The sequence below is a fragment of the Cystoisospora suis genome (genome assembly GCF_002600585.1).
Source record: "Cystoisospora suis strain Wien I chromosome Unknown contig_708, whole genome shotgun sequence".
Classification (NCBI taxonomy): domain Eukaryota; phylum Apicomplexa; class Conoidasida; order Eucoccidiorida; family Sarcocystidae; genus Cystoisospora; species Cystoisospora suis.
In genome coordinates this window covers 37,809-59,855 of record NW_027153509.1, presented here as the reverse complement: position 1 = coordinate 59,855, position 22,047 = coordinate 37,809, and the positions used below count along the sequence as shown (strand labels likewise).

The following is a 22,047-nucleotide window of genomic DNA, read 5'->3' as shown; positions in this document are numbered from 1 at the left end:
TAGCAGGCAGCACGCGTCGGAAACCCCCCTCGTGCCTTACCACGCGTGACGAATGGGGTGAAGGTTCTGACGGTGCCCAAGGTGAAGGTCGAGAAGCACTGGGGAGGGCTAAAAAGTGAGGGCGCTGTGTTCTCGTTTCAGTAAAAATCAGCACATCTGGCCTCTACCCTGTAGGCCGACGCGCACCAGAGAGGGACAAAGAGGGAGGACGGCCCTCTTGGCGTTTCAGTAAAAGTCAAGACGCCTGACATAAGATGTCGGCTGTACCACCCCACACGCCTACGCATTTGCATATATTGTTGTGCACATCGGGGAATCGGGCGCGTAACTTTGAAATGTCGCGTCCATGGATGCGTTTGAGTACATGCAGTCACGCAGATCCAGGAGCGCTTCATGCTTTCCTCTACATCTACAACTACGGAGGAATTAGTGTTGCTCTGCGTAGAACTGAAAAGACGAGGAAGAATACAGCACTCAACGTTTTTCTAGCAAGGATGGCCATCTGTGTAAACTCTTTGCTTGTTTGCTGTTGCACTACGCCCGCTGCCTGCTAGGGGGGTGCATGAAGGGTGATAATGATTAGATCGCGCCCCTAGCAGGCAGCGGCTGTAGTGCAGCAGCAAACAAGTGGACGGACCGTCGCTTTGGTCGTTGTTTTGCCTGCCCTCCTCAGTCTGTAATGCAGCTGCAATTGTAATTGAATGAGCGTTAATTTGTGCACGTTCTCCCACGATGGAGTCTGCCCTACCGAGAGGTGTGAAGAATCACGAAAAAACAACAGGAAAAGAAAAGAAAACACTACGCCTCGTAAACGTAAAAGGCACCCAGACTGAACGCCTGTATGCTCCTGGCTCCTTGGGACGCTACGGATTACAGCCCTGAGCTGCCACACGATGGTGCAGGGTGACTATCAAACCGTTTAAGACAAGGTTATCTTGCTGCAGTGTGCGTGCTACGCTGTGTACAAGGCCCAGCAAGCAAAGAACCGAGTCAGCAACCCCCAAAAGGAGAGGAATCCGCACATCAGTAGCGACAACGTCTCTCAAACTTCTCGTCCGTGGGCTATCTAGGCATCGCTCAGGGGTCGCTACGACTAATTGTGATAGCAATGAGGAGCCTGTACCCACAGGGAACTGGAAAAATGTGTGGTTTGATCTCTCCACGACTCGTAATTGCGATTTTAGCAAGGAAAGACACCCGGCTGTTTGCTTCAAATCTGACATCGGCTCTACGGATCCGGATGTGAAGGTCAAAAAAGTGGATCGTGGTAAAAACATGAAGCCGCTGAAGGCTTGTCAAGAGGAGTGTGAGAGCATGGGCAGCTGCACGCACTTCACCTACAATGAAAATTCGAAGAACTGTTACTTGAAGAGCGGCAAACTGAAGTGGAGAGAGTACAAAGGTGACAAGTCCGGTAGTCGCTACTGCCAGATTCTTGATCCCGCTTGCCTTACGGACGACATGACGTCGAAGTCTCCGAATATCAAGGAGGAGACCATCGACTGGGGGTCGCTTATCGCATCGCTGCAGGCGTGCCAGGACTTCTGCAGTTCCTTGAGCAACTGCACGCATGTTACCTCCAACAGCAAATCCAAGAGGTGCTACTTGAAGAGCGGAGGCCAGGACTGGATTCTGAGCAGGGGTGATGCCTCGTTGAGGCGCGGTTGCCACTGATGTGAATGGTGGGGCAACCGCCTGAAATGCCAGGGCGGCCGGCGCGCAAGGGCCCGTAAAGAGGGACTACCTACTCGGTTAATCTTTTTTTTGCCGCTCGTTCCACAGTCTTTCCCTTTTTACACTTTCGATATAGTCATTGAGGATTGCGATTTGAGATAGTCATTGAGGATTGCGATTTGAGATAATCATTGAGGATTGCGACTTGATATAGTCATTGAGGATTGCAATTTGATACAGTCATTGAGGATTGCGATTTGATATAGTCATCGAGGATTGCCATTTGGTATGGTCACTGAGGATTGTCATCCTGTAAGTGTTTGATGCGCTGACCAGCGCCCCCGAGAAACGTGCTAGTGGCGGCTGTCCTCGTATCTGCCTGAGAAGTGATACTTCTTCCTGTTTAGGGGTGTTTTTTGGATGGTACGCACCGCGAGTAAAGTGAGAAGTTTCCTTTCATGCTGGTCCGTCTGCCTAACCGCCTCTGTACAATTGAACACCCGCATCTTGAAACGGACAGAAGACTATGGAACTGTCAGTAGGTAGTGGCTGGCGAGGGGTTCAGGACAAGCTGCCTACACGCTTTCCGGAGCTATACTGTCGTTTCGCTCTACGGCGACGAATTCAAAAATCGGTGTCCACTGTGGTTCCCGGCCACTTCTTTTGCCACGGAGGACATACACACTCGTGAGCGGGTAGGCACGTTCTTTGGATGTTGCCTAGTCTTCTGGACATTTTCTCAGTTCGGAGAGGAAAGTACAGAAGTATATGCGGACGCAGTGTACGGGTGTAAAGACAAAGGCTCTGACAGTTCCCGAAGTGGAGGTTCGAGAAGCAGCAGGGAGGGAAAAAAAAAGGGAGGAGCGCCATCTTCCTGTCTCTGTAAAAGCACGCCTGGCCTCTTATCCTAGAATGCAAACACGCACGGGTCGTCGGCTATGCCACACCCTTGCGTGTTTGCATAAACTGTTGCAGATCGGTTAGGTACGAATTTCTCCTGCCCGGGATGCCTTCGAGTACACCCAGCACATACATGCAATCACCCAAATCCAGGAGCATTGCATGCCTTCCTCTAAATTCACAACTACCTCGGTATGAGTGTTGCTCTGCATGAGACCGAGAAGATACAACAGTCAATTCCTTTCTGCAAAGGACAGCCTACTCTTATTACTGCCCTTCATTACATCGCGTACGTGGCAAGCAGCGGGCGTACTGCAGCAGCGAACAACCGAAGTGAAGGGGAAGGACCGGCCCTGTGATGGCCGTGTTGCCTGCTCATTACTACGCCCCGTGAAGATAAAAACGAAGCAGGACGGTTCTAATGAACTCTGAAGAGAGAGAAGCTACTCCCCATGCATCGAGTACCTCTAAGAAGTAATCGAAGGGGACGCCACAAGCTTTTAATGGGACACAAACCAGCCGTTCTTTTCCTCCATGGAAAACGTACAACAACTACAAAGACCGTGGCTTCAGTGTTGACCGACTTACCTGAGCGCTAGCACGCGTTGTAACGTTCATGAGGAAGAGCTAGCCCTAGAGCCGGACTAGCGGCTGTAGTACGTGAGCGCTCCCAAGTTGGTGTCGCTGGAGAGTCCCGGGGGAGACCAGCCGTTTCCCACCCCCCCCTTCGCACCGTCCCAGCGCCGGCACACAGGGGGGTGCCACCTATCTCACAAAAGAACACAGCCGGGCTTCGGCAAGGCCACTCGCGAGAAGCAGCTAGCTGGTGCACTCATTGGCCCGTAGCTGCAACCAGTGGCGGCCCCCCTCTCCGCGACAACTAATGCCACGGGCTGTCCGTCCTCACGGGACGTCGTCCGCCAACTACCATCCCAAAGGCGTAGGTTCCCTTCAAGCAGCTTCGCTTGTGCTTATTCCCCTTTCCTTCTGATGATGCCCCCGTACCCTTCTTCCTTTTTTCATGTCTTCCCTTCCTGCACACCGGCCGTAGTACTGATAGTACTGGCCGGTGTTTTACGGGCTCGGGTCAATGGCCTTCGTCACGAGGGCCATCACCTGCTGTTGCGAGAGCAGTATCAGGGCGCTGGTTTGCACGAGTTTGAGGGTACTTCAGTGGTCCAGAGAGGCGTCAGTGCTGTTCAGAAACACTCGGCTTCAGTTGGCGATGAGTGTTTCTGGGCTGATAGCACCACCACAGACTACAATGTTCTACGGCTTCAGATGGAAGTCAACGCCGGATCAGTAATTGAGTCAGTCAAGGAGTGCCAGAAGAAGTGCCGCGAAACCTCGAAGTGCACAATGATTACCTACAGCAAGAAGACGAAGATCTGCAATATCAAGATGAACTACGTGCCGCAACTCAAGAGAAGCAGAGGCGAAATAACAGTTAGGGCGGAGTGTGATCTTCCGGGGGGATCTGATGCATTCACTGAAGTCGGGGGATGTTACAGAAAAGACATTGGCTCGGCAAATGCAGATATCACGTATGTAAGCACGGACTCGGTCGAGGCTTGCCAGAACGAGTGCAGACAAATCACAAACTGCACGCACTTTACTTACAACGTCGCAGAAAACGTTTGCCGTCCCAAGTCTGGTAAACCGACCTGGAAGGCTTACAAGGGTGATCTGAGCGCTACCCGCGATTGCAATCTACGTGGTGAACGGAGTGTCCAGGCGCTTCATGGCAGCCTGCCCCCGTAGGAGACTGACTGCTTTAAGAAAGACACTGGCTCGGTGACTGAGAACATGGACCAAACAATTGTGAACTCGGTGGAGGCCTGCCAAGATCTGTGCCGCTCTACGGACGGCTGCACACATTTCACTTTCGGTCAGAAGACGAAGAAGTGCTATGTGAAGGCTGGCCAGCCCAGTTGGGAAAAGGTGCTGTTTGATCTGTCCGCAACCCGGGATTGCGATTTGACCAAGGAAACTCAGCAGGCTGTTTGCCTCAGATTTCAGGTCCGCTCCACGACACAGGAGCTGCACGAGACAATTGTAGATCTTGGTTCAACTATGAAGTCGGTGAAGGGTTGTCAGGCTGAGTGCCGTAAAATACCCAAGTGCACGCACTTCACGTACAATGACGACACGAAGCAGTGTTTCATCAAGGCTCACAAACCGGTGTGGCGGGAGTACCTAGGTGTGATATCCGGTAGTCGCGACTGTGAGATTCTTGAACCCGATTGCTTCATGGAGGACGTTGCCTCGAAAGCTCCGGACATCAAGCAAGAGACCCTAGATGGCGGGTGGGTTACCAGGTCGGTACTAGGTTGTCAGGACTTATGCCGTTCCACGAGCGGCTGCACGCACGTTACCTACAACATCAAAACGAAGGTGTGTAACGTGAAAAGCGGCCGTGCAAGATGGGTCATGACGAGCGGTGAGATCTCAATGAGGCGCAATTGTAGGTGAAGGTAAACGAGGTAGAGCATAGGTTCACCATTCCGAAACCCGGAGGCGGCCGACGCACACAGGCCGATGACTAGGCACACCTCCATATAGGGTTTAATTTTGTTTTTCACTTTCAGGGAGTGTTTTATCGCTAACCTAAGATGTGGTCACTGAGGGACGCAATGCTGCGTTGTGAAGTTTGTATGCGATGATGCTAGCGCCCTGAGGAAGTGATAGTGGCTGCTGCCATTGTATCTGCGCTAGAAGTGATATTTCTTCCTGTGAGGTGTCTACGGGGTTATAGACAGCCAGTGTACAGTACGGCGGAAAGATTCTTTATACGTAGGTGCGTCTTCCTACCCGGGTCTCTACACCCGAACGCCCGTACCTTAAGAACCGAAGAGTACAGAAGTGCCAGTAGGTAGTAGCTGAACCGGCGCAGGAGTCGGACTCCGTGTATCGGTTGGTCTGGGTCCTTGCCCTCCCGTTCCTCCCCGTGACCTGTCGTTTCGCCCGAGTGCGATGAATTCAGAACTGGTTGTATCCAACCATCCTTCCTGGTCACCTGTTCTGGCACAAAGGAGGGTACACACACTAGTGAGCGGGCAAACACGTTCTTTGTTTGGAAGTTCCCTAGTCGTCATCTGGACATCTGGACATTTCTTGAGGCCGAAGAGGAATGCACACATCCGTTCATGGGAAGGGGGGAGATGCAAAAAACTAGCTGAACACAGAGGTGGAGTCGACAGGTACGAGCGGCGACCTGCCAAAAGCTGGTGCCCCTCAATCCCGGGCGTACACAGGCCGGGGCGGTCTGTATGTAGGGTTTTCAAGTGACTCTTTCCCGTTGTTGTGCCCCTCGACTACTTTTCCCATGTGTAGTTTTTCATGCCGAATGCGAGTACTCACGGTGTAAATCTTACTGCGATACTGTAACTCGTGGCTACCGCGCCTGTCAAGATCTTGTTACGATTATGTTTCAGTGGGCTAAGGCCGCCTGTGCAGGCCTCCCGTAGCGAGCCGGAATGCAGAAAGGATTAAATAGGAACGCCGACAGCACTGACCGGGGTTCTTCCCAGGCCGCAATCCTGACACGATTCATTCTCAGTTGTGAGACTGTGAGATCACATTGTTTCGTTCGATAGTCCACGCTCAATCTTACCATACAAAGATATTTTTCCCGAGCGGTATTCGGTTGTCAATCTGTGATCTTGGCTATGGGTTGTATATCTATCCTACGTGGATTGGTTTACCCGGCGCTCGGAGGTGCTGGTGGGAAAGAAAATAGCAGCTTCATGAGGTCGCAACGGGGCCTGTTTCCCATGTCAGTGTCCCTCTTATCTCAGTCGACCGCGAGCAGCCACCGGAGACACTCTCACTCCAGTTTCATTACAGCGCCTGACATAAGGAAGGGCACGTAGTCTCCAGGGTGCCTCCGTTCTCTGGTTACTCTGTCAGAGAAGTTTCATAGTGGAGCGCTGAAGCAGGCATAACTTGGACTATAGGGCACTGTATCGCTCTGAGGGAGGCTCGTGTGCAGAAAACGTCACACCGGGTTCGTGCGCCACGGCCCGGCTTCTTCCCTGGGCGGAAGACGTCTGCGAAAGAGTTCCGTAGACACGTGGCCATTTACGGGGCTCGAGAGAGTTCAAAGTGGGTCGTCGTGCCTTCCTTTTCAACGAGTTCTTTCATTCTTTCCTGGCGGGGTGGTGGCCCAACAGTAGGTGAGAGAATGAATGTACGAGAGAGGAGAAGAACGTACATTCTTTATTACAGTCAGGAGACGGTTTCTATACTGAAGAGTGCAGTGACGCAACGAGGATGACGGTAAGAGTACCCATCTATATATGTATATATCCATAGATGTCACCGGTGAGAAGAAACACCGTCCCCCCGCCCAAGTAGTTTCATGGTATCCTGAGTCACTCCTGGGCCCGACCGTAAAAAAGAGAGAAATGCCTAGATTTGGTCGCAGGACACCGACGCAAATGACTGATAGAGGATGGTGAGGGATGGAGAAGAAATACCCACATAGACCTCATAGAAACCAATTATATGTAGACGGGGATGCACCGTAGAAGTGATAGTCGATACTATAGTATGACTGTCATCTCTCGTCTCTCCCCTGCATTTTAAATTGGTGCACGAATACATTTACACGTATACATGTACATATATATATAGATAGATAGCCCGCTGGAACCGAACATGCAGGGGGGAGGCAAGTAACTCAACTCGAGAAAACACGAGTACCCTATACAGGCGGTGTGAATGTGAGCGTCCATTTATCCAAGGTGGAGAGATACAGATCTAAAGAAGCGTAAAGACGCACACAAAGGTATCTACGCACATGCCGTACAAACAAGATGACTCTCCCGCAGATGTAGATATAGATAGATAGGTGGACAGATAGATGAAGAGACACATAGCCGCGAGAGAGAATGAAGTTATGGTTTTCACAGATGACATCATCATCACCTCCTCCTCGTCCCCGTCACCCCACTCCTTTCCTGCGCAAGCCATTATCATCGACAGCCAGTACGCTTGTCTCTTCTTTTCTACAGTCTCTTCTTTTTTCTCACACTCCATGTGTCTATTCTGACATGTCTTCATCTACCTTCTCTTATCGTCCTTTGTTTTCATCGCTACTCGAGAAGTGTGGATTTGCTGGTGGTGCCTTGAGGGATCGAATCAGAACATTCCACCCGTGTATTAAGCTGTTGTGTCGGCTCTTGTAGTCGCCTTCAACGTCACCTGTCTGTCTTCTTAACCAAGAAGGAAAACGAAACAGTTGGAGAGAAAACGCTCTAAGGACAGCACCTTATAGCCGTCTGACGCTTCGGTTTGTCATCCTATATGAACGCCTTCACTGTCCAACTTAAATTACGATACAGGGAGGAGATGAAGCACAAATAAAGACAGACTCCGTCACTTGCACTCTCATTGACAAAGAGTACATCTTTCCCCTTCACACAGGCCAAGAAGGCTATCTATCTCCCTGTAAGCATACATAGTTTGGTTACGATGCCTGAAGAGAAGAACATATAGGGTTTGTTGACATATGCAAACATGTGTATATGTCTATGTTTAGAGACATGGCATGTAGATTTCCTTCTTACTTTCTCGTACGCACTGGAGACCGAAGGGTGGAGAGAGATACAAGAAGATAGAAAGACTCACCAGATACCATCATTAGTATGGATTGTGGGATGAGAGAAGAAGAGTGATCGAGCTTTCTTCAAAGAGATTAGAAAAGTTTTAAGCTCCATCTTCTTCTTCTTTGGTGTCTTCAGGTTTCCATTACCTTCTCTCTGAATCTTCGTTTCTTTCTTTAGCAAGATGAGCGCCTTCTCCTTCTCCTCTACCTCTCTCTCTTTCTCTCGACATAGACAACTGAATCTCCTCAGTAAACTTTTTCGAGTGTTCAAGAAGAATTTCTTCCCTTCGTAAGACTAAGCGAGCTAAGGCATCAAACGCGCCATCTTCTCTTTCTTCTCCACCTACATGAAAGACATTCTCAGTTCTTTCTCTTCTTCTTCTTGTTCGGCGAGATCTCTGTCTTTCATCTTCATCTTCAGACATGAAAGAAGATGTCGAATGCTGGCTACGAGAGGAAGAGTCAGAAAGGTACATTTCTTCTTCTTCTCCTTCTTCTCTTTCTCCTTGGTCTTCGTGATCCTTAGTACCAGCGTGTCGTCGCCTGAATACGTTACAGAATGAAGAACGGGTAGACATGGAGAAATCTGAAGAAGGCGACGAAAAAGAAGGCTTACGAAACAAGGAAGAACGTGAGGCATTTTCAGGCTGCTTCTCTCTTCCCCCCTTTTCGCTAGATGATCTGGACCACGAATAAGAAGACAAGTCATCTTCAAAACCTCTGAAGACATCAATCACCTCTTCTTCGTCACCTTCATCACAGATCTCTTCACCTTCCGATGAAGAGAAAGATAAACACGGAGAAACGTAATTAGGTTCTGCCTGGGTCTCTTCTTTTCTCTTCCTATGGCGTTCCTTCATCATACACGTAGAAGGCAATCTCTCATTATCCTCAACATCGTCTTTCGCTTCATCTTTTTCTTCCTCCTCTTCATCTGTAAGACAAACAAGTCCAACGTTCTCATACCACCCGTCTCTTTCTTCCTCCTCCTTCTCCTCTCTCATCGTCTGCTTTCTACTTATTCGATCCTCGTCTGATAGTTCTCTCTTTCGAACTTCTTCAATTGCATCAAAGTACGGCTGAAGGTTCAATTCAAAAATCTCGACATCTTCATACATCCAGCACCCTCGAACTGTCCTCCCTTCACCCCTTGTTTGTCTCCCTTTCATCCAGTCATCTTCTTCTCCATTCTTTTTCCTCATGAAAATGGATGCTTCTTCATATCCTCCGGTACCACGACAAGAAGAAACCACGTCTGCTAGGGGACCAGGTGAGGAGGCATTTTCATCGACATTCATCACCATCGTTTCTTGCTATTGGAGAAGGAACGACCTTGTGACCTGAGTAGAGTTGTCAAATAGATCAGCTAACTCTATCTTCTCACCTGGAAATACAGCTCGTTCTTTCTTTCACCCTTGACGAGAAGCAATCTTATTTGGTATTGAGTGAAAATAGATAGGCCTGTACGCGGCTTCCGTGTGCCCCCTTCAAAAAGCTTCAGCTCCTGCTTTGTTGTCTCTCGCTTGTGAACAAAATGGAAAAAGTCCTATTTTGGCAGTTCCCAAAAACACAGAGAAGCCATTCAAGAAGTCCACCACGGCCAACACCCCCGCTATTTGCATCGAAGAGAAGCCGGTGTAAATTTTACCAACATCATCAGCGTCACGCGTCATACAAAAAGAATGAATTTTTGCAAGAAGAAATGGAGAAAAGCAGAAAAAGAAAGGTGGTCTTTGCGGGACAAAGGACGGCACAGAAGAAAGCAAAACGAACCCTTACAGAAGTCTCCCTTACTGCGTGTGTTGTGTCACGGAATAGTAAGGAAGGTGTGTCAGTGAACGGACGTAGCGCTCAGAACGCAAGCGAAAAAGAGAAACGAGGAAGAACAAGATTGACGAGCCGTCCCTGTGCTTCTACACGGAGAGAAGGCTCTTCTCATCTAACAATAAAAAGGTGAAGGGACGGACGACCCGATGAGTCCTGGCTGTTTCTTTCTTCTCAGCGACATGCATGCAAAAAGAGAGCCTCTGAATGGATGGCGTACCCGAGAGAAGAGAAACACGCCCTGAGAAAAAGCGCAGGTCTTATGACCGTAGGTGACTGAACTGGAACGAAGTCCTCGCAACACCCTATCCTCGAGGATAAACGCTTACCATCATCATTGAGGAGGAGGAAGAAGAGGGTCAGTTGCGCGACGACCTTTTACAGACTCGTCGTCGGTCCCTCTTTCTTCGTGGATGTACAACAAAATAGATATTTATCATTGCTGTCTCATCTGGTTTATCTCATTGAATCGCTAGATATGCATCAGGATAGGGACGAGTACGCAGATAGAGAGCTCGACACAGTAAAAAATGTATGGGTGCATACGTTTATCTATGTACGCCCGCAGTGGTAAACACTCAGAGGAGAATCAGAGCAATGCCTACCCGTTGTTGGCTGTCGGGCGTTACCAATCATTCTCACTGTGGAGATGACACGGCCGTACGATCCCATGGGAGAATCTTGCCTACTTCCTTTGACTGTCTTTCTCTGACTCCTTGTGGTCCTAATCTTTGCAGCAGCTCTTATTCATCACCATCCTTTCTGTTCTTTACCATCAAAACCTCCCACCACAGGCGTCTTTTGAAGACTCCAGCCTTCTCAATAGAAATGAGAGTTGCCATTTTTTCTCCGTCCCTCATCCCCCCGAAGACGATAGAGCCACTGACAGGTACGCGGCTCACCTGCAAAATTTTGGCAGGTGCAGTGCATCACGCTTTGAGCCGAACGCCACCCTCCACAGACAGTCAGTTACACATCGTATTTCCTGTTGTGTAACGAACATAAACCGAAGAGCCCGAGGGGTAACAACAAAGGACGCTCCCGGGAGGTAAAATCAGTAGAGAAGGATTTGATACGATGAAAGTGCAAGCTGCAGCCACTACCCAGCCGTTACAGCACCAGGAAGTCTTCGGACGTACGCTACTTATCACCCCTCTACTTTCGATCCCCCCCCTTGGGACCTGCTTCGCGGGTTGCAAGCAGCATCTGTCTTCGGCCCCCCGGGCACATTCGAAAAAGCAGATCAGACGGGGAGAGGGCCGACAGTCTATTTGCCAGGTGAGTCGATTTCCCCCCCTCATCAGTCGTCTTGCGAGAAAAAATCTGTTGAGTGAAGCTGGAGAAAAGAATTGAGGAAGAAACTCCCTTCGGCCTGTTCTTTGATGGCACTCGATCTTTTTGACTAAAAAGCCGACGTCCTCGCTTCCCTGTGTGTGGAAATATCTTCCGAATCGACCTCTTTCGTTTCTGTCTAACGTACATTCCGGTTGCAATAGATTCCTGCTGTCCGCCCCGTGCACAGTTGGCGGTACTGTACGCTGAGGTTCACCAGTGTCTGGAATCGCGCTAACGGCCTGTTCTGGCAGCGTCAGACCGCAGCAGAAACACTTGCGGTGCGAATGGGCTTAGACACAGACCCGCACTGCATGCCAAGCTATGGCGGGGGTCTCCGTTGGCTAGGAACGCAATCCTCCCTGACTTTCCTATGGAATTCAGAAAGGCCTCATACACTTTGTCAGCACTTCGTGTCGTGCAGTACATTCCGACCCTCGCGTACGCTCCTGAGAATCACTGGTTTCCACTCAAGTGTACAAACCGTCCAGCTTTCGTGTGAGAGTTGAGCTACCACAAGCACTATTTCCGAAAAAGCAGTAGGAGTCATTGTAGAACAGTCTTTTCTCCCTAGTTAGTCTCTTGCCTCAGCAGGGTCTCTCTCGCCGTCGCAGAAGGTCCCCTTCACAGGGGCCACAATGTAAACTCTCCGCCTGCGTAGGACGCCCAGCGCCATCCCTGTACCGTAGTGTCTGTTGAGGCGCCACGCGTCCCTTGGAATCACTACACTCTACATGGCTGTCGCCGCTGTGGCCAGTAGTCCTAGCTGTCTATCATGGAGTTACTCTGGCAGTTCACTAGCTTACTTTTTGCGGAGCGAACACGGTCATCTTGACCGGTATATCAAACAGTACATTTGAGCCACTTTACCTTTTTTGTGCATGCGCACACGCACGCGGATTCACTCAACACCGAACGAGTGATTCCTTTTGTTCATATCAAGGAACAGACATGGTGCAGAATGTGAATGACTAGGTATCAAACCAAAACACTCGAGCTGGCGAGCTAGTTAGCTACGTAGAAAACATCTGAATACCGAGTTGTCGGGATGAAACGCTACGCTACTGAGTAGTTAGTGGAATCTCTCGACCTGACTGCTCCTTTCAGTTCACACGTGCTGTAGAACTGCAAAGTCCATCTCCGTTTTTAGCCGAGGAACGACCCTGATCCGGTACTAAAAGGCAAGGTCCGTAGCCAATCTCAGTGCAAATAGACAATAACCAAAAGGGTAGAAGTAGAAGAAATTTAAAAGTGAAAAACCACGTAGAGGGATAGATATAGCCTCCATACAGTCCTTTCCAGTAGATCCACCAAGGCCTTCTACCCTCAAGATTAGGGACGAGAGATGACATTTACAAGCGATGGCATTATAGAGAAGAACAAAATCTCTCTGAAGACGAAAATTCCTCACGGTCTTGTTCTTTCAACTTGAAAGTCGTCGACAGAACCACAATCTTCTTTCTCATCAGACACGCGCACCAGCACGCAGAACTTATACATATGTACACGTCTAATCATATAACGGATAAACTCCAGTTGACCTTGAAGTCAGTCGCGTTTTGGGTTCAGACACCCGGTTAAGGAGCAATTACGGTTGATATGCTGCTATTACGAGCATGTCCCGCACTGTATTACTAGGGCTATGGTAAAGAAATAAACGTCATGCAGACAAAACTATAGATAGCGACGAGGAAATAGACACACTCACCCCCCAGCCTGAACGGACATCTGCGTATATATACATAGTTGTAAATCTGTGATATGCACATACATCTATATGTATAAATAGCAAAAGCATCCTATCTAGAACATGAGCCTTTTATCTGTCAGGAGATCTAGAGAAGCTGCCAGCGTACTGCTTGCTCTCCTCGACAATCATCCCGCCTTTTGACGGTTCTTAAACTCGAGCAGAATTATTCCGCTACCATGGAGAGACGTTGCTTCCATGGAAAACTCAAGACTTGTACCTCTCCCTCTGAAGAGTTTTGTGAAGTAAAATGAACGGATCGATAATATATGTCCCTTTTTTCATATCCATCAAGAAGTATACGAAGACAGTTACATAGATAGGTTCATATACCACATGTCATTATACTACACGTCGTGTGGAGAATCTCTATACCACTACTACTACTAGCAGGATACATGCAGGCACTGCATATATACACATATATATATCTATCTATATGTAGATATATACGTGTGCTCCAGTACCCCTCTTTACATGTGCTGACAAGCAGGTAGGAAAAAAAAGAAAGCTATTGGAGACAAATCAATAGTCAGTTCACCCATCATACCATATGAGAAGAGGACGACAACGATGAAGTCCGCCTCTCAGACTAGCCCTTCTTTCTTTTTGATTTCCACAGGACATCCATAATATGAAGATGCGTGTCACTCCACCTTGGCCCCTTGACACTGCGTTCTTTTTTCTGGCTTGTGTATGTGGATAGTCCCTGGGAATCTGACACCTTGCGATGGAGAAAAAAACGGGGCAGGGAAGAGCAGGGTGAGGAGGATGCAGAAGAACTCCTACATCGAAAGAAGAATGAAAGCGGAGAGATGAAAGGGAGTGGGAAGCGAAAATACACACAGTCGATACGGGGATCATCTTATGATGATATATATACACCATACAGGCATGAAGATAGAGACTTGTCTTGGCGAACTTTCTGCCAATTACCATGAGTTCCTGGTCTTTCAGTTAATATCGGACACCTGGAGTAGCCCCGCCCGACAGCAGTAGCAGCAGGGAGCACCATACACGTTCCCCTCTCTAAAGATATATATACGAATCCTTGCAACACAACAAAGGGGCCGTCTCACAAGGAGGCTTTATAGAAGACTTGGTACAAAGAAGGTCATTTTGGTTTATCTTGTAATACAATACAGTTGATCGAGAAGATTCAGATAAGACAGGCTGTCATACACATATCCTCCTGTCAAGAGCAAAGAGGCTAGAATGTAACTGATGGTGAGGAGACTCACGACTGATATATGGAATGACGCAGTTACATACAAGTTGATAGTCATGAATGTCTTTTATACATACATGAGTATAACGAGCAGCGGGAAATCACTCCCTCTCCCATCAGAAGGGAGACTGCACGTATGTCTGCTTCACGAAGATATACAGCGTTTGAGGATGTATCATGTGTACATACATACGCGTACCTGACTATCCATGTGTGAACGTTATACATAGGACGCTTTGAAAGAACCTCAGTATCTCACCACACTAATGCCGTAGCTCTGGGAGAGCCTGGGAACACTAAACTCCGAAAGAAAGAACGCGTATTTCTTCCTAGTGTACGTACACTGAAGACCCACACCTTCGTCCTTATTACTGTTGTCTTAACCCACGACTAACATGACTAAACAACATATACAAAGAAAGGATATCTCGGAAGGCTGATATCACTCATACAAGGGAAAGAAAGAAAGAAACCAATAGAGAGACGAACGAAAACGGAAGTAATGAGAAGATACATATACAGAGCGCTACTGTGTCTGGTAGTCAGCAGGTTCAAGACTGAGCGAGGGATCATTAATGAAAGTCCTCGGGAGAATGAACTTCGGATCCAGAGGATACAACCTAAAACCGCAGCCGACTGGCGCGTGGTCACTTGCCAGTAAAACGCCTGCAAGAAATTCAAAGAAGGAAGAAAGAAAACAAGAGAAATAGAGAGAAAAGCAGACACATGAAGATCCAGATACTCCTCCCACCACTGAAAGAAAGACAGAAAAAGAGAGAACGACGTAGCATGCCTCATCAGGCAGAGAGAAAAGAGAAGAGTCACAATGATACACAGAAGTAATCTTCATGGATTTTTCTACGAGTGTGTCTCGACACCACAGTAGGTAATACGACGACACATGAAGCTTCACATGCACCAGCTGGCCACGTCCCGCGACTGCAGCATGCTACCTACTAGACAGAGACACACAGACTGAAGATAGATAGATCGATACACAGAGATACAAAGGGGTTAAAGACAGATGGATACATATGTCGACACTTGGGCATAAGAGACTGCTACTACAATTGTCATTCGGAGATAAATCGTGAGAGTCCGAATCCGTGAGACAAATATACACACACCTGATAGATTGATAGAACGATAAAGTGAGACAGATAGAATGAATATAGATAGATAGATGCATAGGTTGGTAAACAGAAATAGAGAGAATTAGATAGAAATAGATGTTTATAGAGAGAAGAGATAGATGACGCGTTCCGTGTCTTCGGCTGGTAAGTAGAGAAAGAGACTTCCACACTGGCTTTTTTGTTGAAAGGACAAGGAAAGACATCAACAATGTGTAGGCTGTAAGTGGTCGCTCCTAATTGAAGGGGACAGGGGATTAGTCCGAAGCTATGACGGCCCGTAGAGAAACTCACACGATCAATAACAAGAGCTTTCTCTCTCTCTTCACGGAGACCCTCTCATGCATGCCAATCAAGAATGAAGAGATATCTATATATGTATGTTTGCGTGTGTGTCCACCCGTCTCTTACTTGGGAAGGTAGGCTGCGCAGCAAAGTACTCCTCACTCGTCGCGGATAGATTATACTCAAGCTCATTCAGAGACCAGTGGAACACTCGGTCGCACCACTGAAGAAGACACCCAAGAGAGAAGAAGGGAACAGAGAGGTTGTCGAAAGAAAAGGAAAGAGAAATCGACAACGAAGAAGAAAAAAAGAGAAACCAAAGTATAGGAGAACAAAGAAAGAGGAGAAAGAGTGTGATTTTGACGTTCTCTCGATCAAAGGGATCCTAGCAAGTGGCGTGTGTGAACGACTGGTAAATAAAGAGATGTGAGAAACAAAAAGGGTAACGGAGGTAGAGGATGCACCATGTAGACAGAAAGAGAGGTAGAGGCAGAGCAAGATATGTAGACAGATAGAACCGTAGATAGGTAGATATAGAAGGACAGGTAGACCTATGAGGTGAATACAAGATGTTTACGCAGATGCATGTATTTGAGAGACGTAAGTACTGCGAATGCACACACAGCCTTTCTGAGAACAGCCAGCAATACGGGGCTTAATTAAGGTGCTGTCACGGGAGCCTATCCTTGAAGGAAAAATCATCAAATCTTCGAAAAGACCAGTACGACAGAAAGACTAAAGCAAGAAAGAAAGAAGTACATTCAGACATACATACATACATAGACATACATACATACATACATTCATAGACATACATACATACATACATTCATAGACATACATACATACAGACAACATTCACCCGGTTGACAAACAAGAGCTTCGCTTATTCTCGCGCCCTTCGCCGACAACGGTGTCTCTCTCATCGTCTACATGCCTACCCCTCCCCCCGATGTCTCTAAATCCACTTCATATGTACACGGGTGCATAGACACATATACGTAGATATATACGTAGATGGATATATGCGGCTATACATACATAGCGAGACATATGTAAATTTATAGCTATATATATATAGTGATTGAAAGAGCCAGATCTTTAGGAGATGAAAGTGAAGGCTTGAAGTCTGTGTCTGTACCTCTCTACGTCCGTATATCTCTATGTATGTAATCTATGTCTGTATGTAATCTACGTCTGTATATAATCTAGGTCTGTGTGTCTCTATGCCTCTATGTGATCTATGCATGTCGGTATGACTGTCGGTCCCTTTGTCTGTATGTAAATTATGTCTGTATGTCTATATGAAGTCTTCTTCACCGACGTCCCCTTGCTCTTACCGAAGGAGGACGTTCAACGGTTTTGGTCATGCCTAGCATTCCTTTCTTCTTCATTGTGACTTGGTACTCCTCATTCACCCAGTTAGGATTCTTCTTATCTAAAGGTGGTCTTCCGTCTTTCTTCTTGTATGTCGGGAGGAAGGTGATAGGAGCTTCGACCCATCTCTATAAACAACGGAGTCGTTGATGAGATATCACACCAAAAAGAAGGCCTACATGAATGAAGGAAACAAAACAAGCTCTCCATCGACTTATCGTCCAGTAGATGTATGGAAATGAGATGACAGATATAGATCCGAATGAACATACATACTGTAAGGACAGAGACATATACACATATAGATGCCTACACACACATGCCTCTATCTTGGGAGAATGCATGGTACACTCATGATACTATAATCAATAGATAGACTGATTTGCACTTGGTAGGGATATCTACAATCCCGTGCATGGAGAAGAATACGCAGCAATAAGATGACGACTGTATCTGAGAAAGATCTCTCTTGCTCGTAGATGTGTACGTCCTACAAAGGCTTGCATTTGCCTGTCTGGGTAACCTACCGTATACAGATAGAGATGATATACATATGAACAGACGTTTAGATAGATGTAGGGTGGCTCGGGGGTGCTCGCATTCATTCTACATACACAACTGTTTACACACCTTGGACACTGGGTGTTATTCCTCTTCTACCAAGAGGTATCTCTGTGCGACTATGTCGATACAGGAAATACGATGACGTATGAAGCGAAGACAGAATGAAGGTAAGCCAGCGAAAGCATGAATAAGAAGGACAGACTTCAGCAGACACACATGGGCGAAGGAGAGAGCCACTTCTCTAGCCTTTCTACTACATATGCGTGTCTGTGACCTGAGATAAAGATATGGCGAACACAACAGAAAATACTAGGACTCCACCTCTACTGAACAAGCGCCCGTGAAATGGAAAGATCAAGCTTACCATACATAGAGAGATATGCACAACCACGTACACGATACACGACAACCCCCCCCGTATCCATACCACCCACACACGTGAATCCAGGTACTTTCCCGACTTTCTTTCAAGAGGCGAGGCTGTGAGGAGAGATAGATGGGTTGGTAGATAGATACACAATCCTCATCCCCCCTCCTTTCTATGTGAGCAGAAACATCGCAAGCCAAGACGAGAAACCTTCCAGTGGCTCTCCTTACGTGAAGCTCCATATCTCCTGACTCTGTCACTCCTTCATCATGTTTGACAAGTTCTTGCAGCTTGCCTGCCTTCAGTAAATTCACTACAGAAGGAAAATGCAAAGAACGGACAAGAAACGGAACAAAAAAGACGAAGGAATGAAGAGACTCACTCTTCTCCAGCTCTTCTTCTATAGATATGCGAGAGGGGCACATCCCCCACAGAGAAGAAAAAGAACAACAACACCAACGCCGATTGATCAAAAGAAGAAAAAGAAGATTTGTATCGTTTCTTGCCTACGAGATTCTTCTGAAAGATCAGTGAAGGAAGGCCAGCGCGATGCCTTCACAGCGTATAGATCGACAGATAAAAATAAACAGATAGATACGTAGATAGATAGAGATAGAGGATGGAAGGTTATACAGAGGGCGAATGCGAGTGTTAAGGCGCACGTGACTGAACACGAGGATCATCATAGTGGTGGTTGGTAATGGGTCGATCAAACACAGAGAGATCTGCGTGTCTACTCTACCGCTTCGCAGCGGAGCCAAGAAGTCCTTTACGGGTAAACATAGACGGTAAATATTATGGATCTAGGTGAACGGAAGACAGATGGCCAGCCCTTGTGGTGAAAGGGTTGAGAAGGCTCGGCATTCAGAAAGGATACGTAGGGATGTAGATGCATCCAAATAGAAAAATCAGAACCACAGCACGGCTGGCTCATTAAGATGTCTGTACATACACGGAGAAAAAATGAGACTGATATAGATAGAGCTATAAAGAGATGTATGTGATGATGAACGTAAACGGTCGCACTTTTTCTTATGCCGTGAATATACACATATAGACCAGTCGAGATGGGTTCCACGTCGTCAAGGCAGCCGACAGAAATTCCTTGCATATGGATTGACTGAGGCGTAAATACTGGTACCAGTACCCTTGGAACGCGATACATAGATTGATATACAGACCCAGACAAAGACAGGATAAGTAGATAGTGGATATTAAGAATAGACAGATAGGTCGACTTTTTATGATGATAGACAGAGTATACTTGAACTTTGGATGGATAGATAGATAGATAGAAAACTTTCTACTTCCTGACTCGGCTATTTTCTTCTGTCTACACATCAGATATGTTTACTTATATGGACATAAAGAGAGGGGGGTGGTGGTGTGGGAAGCAGAGCCACCTACAAGCCTCTTGAGCAGAGATTTGGCATCTGAAGTTGAAGTCTCCAGCCCAGATAATATGATGAAAAACTCTCGCGAAATCAACATCCTTATCCACACTGTAGATAGCAGCAATTCGACTACGAATCGCTGCACGTGCTTTAGCGCGTTCCTGCGGGTGTACGTACGCCATACAGACGACACCACTACTATTCCGGATTTCAGCGGTGAACAGCCAGAAAAGAAACAGCACGAGGGAGATGCTTCAACACTTGAAAGAACACACTTAGATAGTGGTACGGATGATACTGGAAAAAAAAGGTCTTGTTGGATATGGCGGATATTTCCTGATTTCTGTCTGCATGCACACGAGGAGAGAGGAAAGATGGCTCTGCTGTCAAGGGTGTTTTTAAACGTGAAAGACCCGTGAGAGAGAAGATAACGGAAGGGGTTAGGAGACACGAAATGAGATGAAGGAAGAAAGAAGACAAGAGAACGAAGCCACGTACGAAGGTATCCAATCCTCCCAGAGTCCATTGAGGGGTATGATAGGTGGCGAATGAAGCTTGGCGCTGGCTGTTGGTAACAGGCGAAAACCTATAGACGACCGCATGCTATCCCTCTATTTCAGTGTGTACACAAATCGTCTCTTCTCAAACTTCATCGCTATGAAGAAAAAGAGTCGGAGAAACTAGTCCAACTTAGCCAGTCAGTTTGCCTATCAACTAGGGTGACAGCATTGCCCAGGACAACAGGAGACGTAAAAACACGCCTCCACAATCCGGAAACGGCCTGTCACGAGGTACCCTCTCCCTTTTCTTCTTTTCATTCTTGTCACCCATGCACGCATGCATGCAGTCCCGCCCCCCATCATAAGACAGCAGTCCCTCTCAACGATCTTCCATCCCTTCCTTCGGGTGTACAGACACCCGAGACAGTTAATGAATGAGAGTACACCCATGGTGATGAAGGCAAATGAGAAAGGAGGCAGGCCTCTTACCTTTTTCGATGCAGGGACATGGCATCCTATGAAGCAGACAATCTGGTCGAAGATCTTCAAAATCAAAGTAAAAGCGCCTTTGCTTCCATTCAAGAGTGCTGATGGAAAACAAGCATTCACCTCCCCCAGCACACGTTCTTTCATATGAGTTCTCAAGCCCACACAGACATACACTCCAAAAGAAAACTTGAAAAGACCGCCAATTTCTTTAGGCATACAAGCCGGCTCCTTCAGGAAAGAAGATCAAAGCCGCATGACTACCTTCGCCTCTTCCTCACGCAAGGCAATATAAGCGCTGATGAGACATATACATGTCGAGAAAGACAGAGAGAGAGCAAGGTATGGAGTTCTTGTATCACCGGCCATATATACACCTGTCTACCTACCCAGAAAGAGCCGAAAAATAAAGCAAGAACGGATGACAAAAAGAAGAGACCTACCCGGAGCAAAAACGCATCCACTCCTAAAATGTCTCTTAATCTTCTCGCATGATCTCTCCATTATCTATCTGTCTACCTATCTATCCATCTGACTATCTACGAAAGACCAGATAGAGTATACGTGTTGATCAATATAGAGAAAGGGTGAAAGCGACGATGTCCATGAGACCTGGAAGCTCTGTAGGAACCACAGGGGGGAAAAGACACGCTCTGCCGTCTAGAGTAGTAGCAGTATCGTTGAACGCCTTTCTGCTACGAGGAGACGCGTCTGAGATGACTGCGATGAGAACACACCGACGCTTAACTGAGAGCCCATAAAACTATCTAACACAGCAGGACCAAGATGTGATAAGGGCAAAGTCCTTCCGTTGGCTTCTCGACGCGTTTCTGTCCTTCCACGATAGAAAACCTTAGAGTATGGATGGATGAGCAGCTTACTGAAAGAGAAGCCTTTATATGCTATCGGTTGAATGGGACCATGAGGCGCTAGCATCGATTCTCTTATCCAACAAGCCATGGCTGGAAGAAAGAACAATGTGAAAAAGAACAAGGGAACCCAACGCACTAGGACGTTCTATCGACAGGAAGGGGCCATCACGGAATATGACAATAGATCCTTCCCGAGAAGCAGAACACCACATCACTACATACAGAGATATGCATATAGAGAGACAGAGAGAGAGCTGTAGCAGGGAATAACGGTGGGAGACAGAGGCAATGCTTGTGCGCGAGACAAACGATCCTATGTGTAAGTTTGAAGTAGGTGACACGGTACACATACACTCATCTCCATGCACCCATAATACGATACCATCCATCCTCATTTGGTGCCATCTATCTATCTATCTATCAACGTGTCCATGTGTGAGTCCATCACCACTACTAGGGTAGGGTAGGAATTATTGAGACACCAATGTTCTCCTGAGGTCCACAATGGAACTAGGAAGAGCTCCGTGAAATGCATGCACCCGACAACGAGGGCTTGGGTTCGATGAACGAACCGAGTCTGTGATGAAGCGGACAAAAGAAAGAAGGAACCTAAGACACGCTGAGTATCTCCCTTTCCCCCCTGCGTTCCCGTCTACTTACATGTAGACTTCATTTTCGTCCAGGCGCCTTTGCCTAGACCTGAGATCTTCCCTTGGCCCATGTTCACACGCAGAAAGGGCTCCTTATGCTCGGCCTCAA

General features: G+C 47.4%; 3 protein-coding genes across 3 annotated transcripts in view; 1 reads left to right on the top strand and 2 right to left on the bottom strand.

Moving 5' to 3' along the window:
- The first annotated feature begins 3,469 nt into the window (after positions 1–3,469).
- CSUI_001773 (pan apple domain-containing protein) lies at positions 3,470–6,127 on the top strand. Its single transcript, XM_068061978.1, has one exon. It carries the CDS (start codon positions 3,565–3,567, stop codon positions 4,333–4,335), a length of 771 nt encoding a protein of 256 aa, XP_067926043.1. The 5' UTR covers positions 3,470–3,564; the 3' UTR covers positions 4,336–6,127.
- Positions 6,128–7,015: 888 nt separating this feature from the next.
- Positions 7,016–10,701, bottom strand: CSUI_001772 (uncharacterized protein). Its single transcript, XM_068061977.1, has one exon. The coding sequence runs from the start codon at positions 9,484–9,486 to the stop codon at positions 8,326–8,328; it is 1,161 nt and encodes a 386-aa protein (XP_067926042.1). The 5' UTR covers positions 9,487–10,701; the 3' UTR covers positions 7,016–8,325.
- A 4,138-nt stretch (positions 10,702–14,839) lies between these two features.
- Positions 14,840–22,047, bottom strand: part of CSUI_001771 (endonuclease exonuclease phosphatase family protein) — a 15,625-nt gene continuing 8,417 nt past the window's right edge. The window contains exons 3-9 of the mRNA XM_068061976.1: positions 21,949–22,047; positions 21,298–21,378; positions 20,420–20,517; positions 18,267–18,349; positions 17,069–17,233; positions 15,855–15,951; positions 14,840–14,979 (exon numbers count right to left, since the gene is read on the bottom strand). The exon at positions 21,949–22,047 is cut by the window's right edge and continues 4 nt beyond it. Coding sequence (XP_067926041.1) covers positions 22,044–22,047 — 4 coding nt within the window. The 3' untranslated portion in view covers positions 14,840–14,979; positions 15,855–15,951; positions 17,069–17,233; ... (2 more) ...; positions 21,298–21,378; positions 21,949–22,043. The remainder of the gene's footprint in view (positions 14,980–15,854; positions 15,952–17,068; positions 17,234–18,266; positions 18,350–20,419; positions 20,518–21,297; positions 21,379–21,948) is intronic.

Coding starts and splice junctions, on each gene's coding strand:
- CSUI_001772 (XM_068061977.1), bottom strand. CDS start 9,486: ATGGTGATGAATGTCGATGAAAATGCCTCCTCACCTGGTCCCCTAGCA.
- CSUI_001773 (XM_068061978.1), top strand. CDS start 3,565: ATGATGCCCCCGTACCCTTCTTCCTTTTTTCATGTCTTCCCTTCCTGC.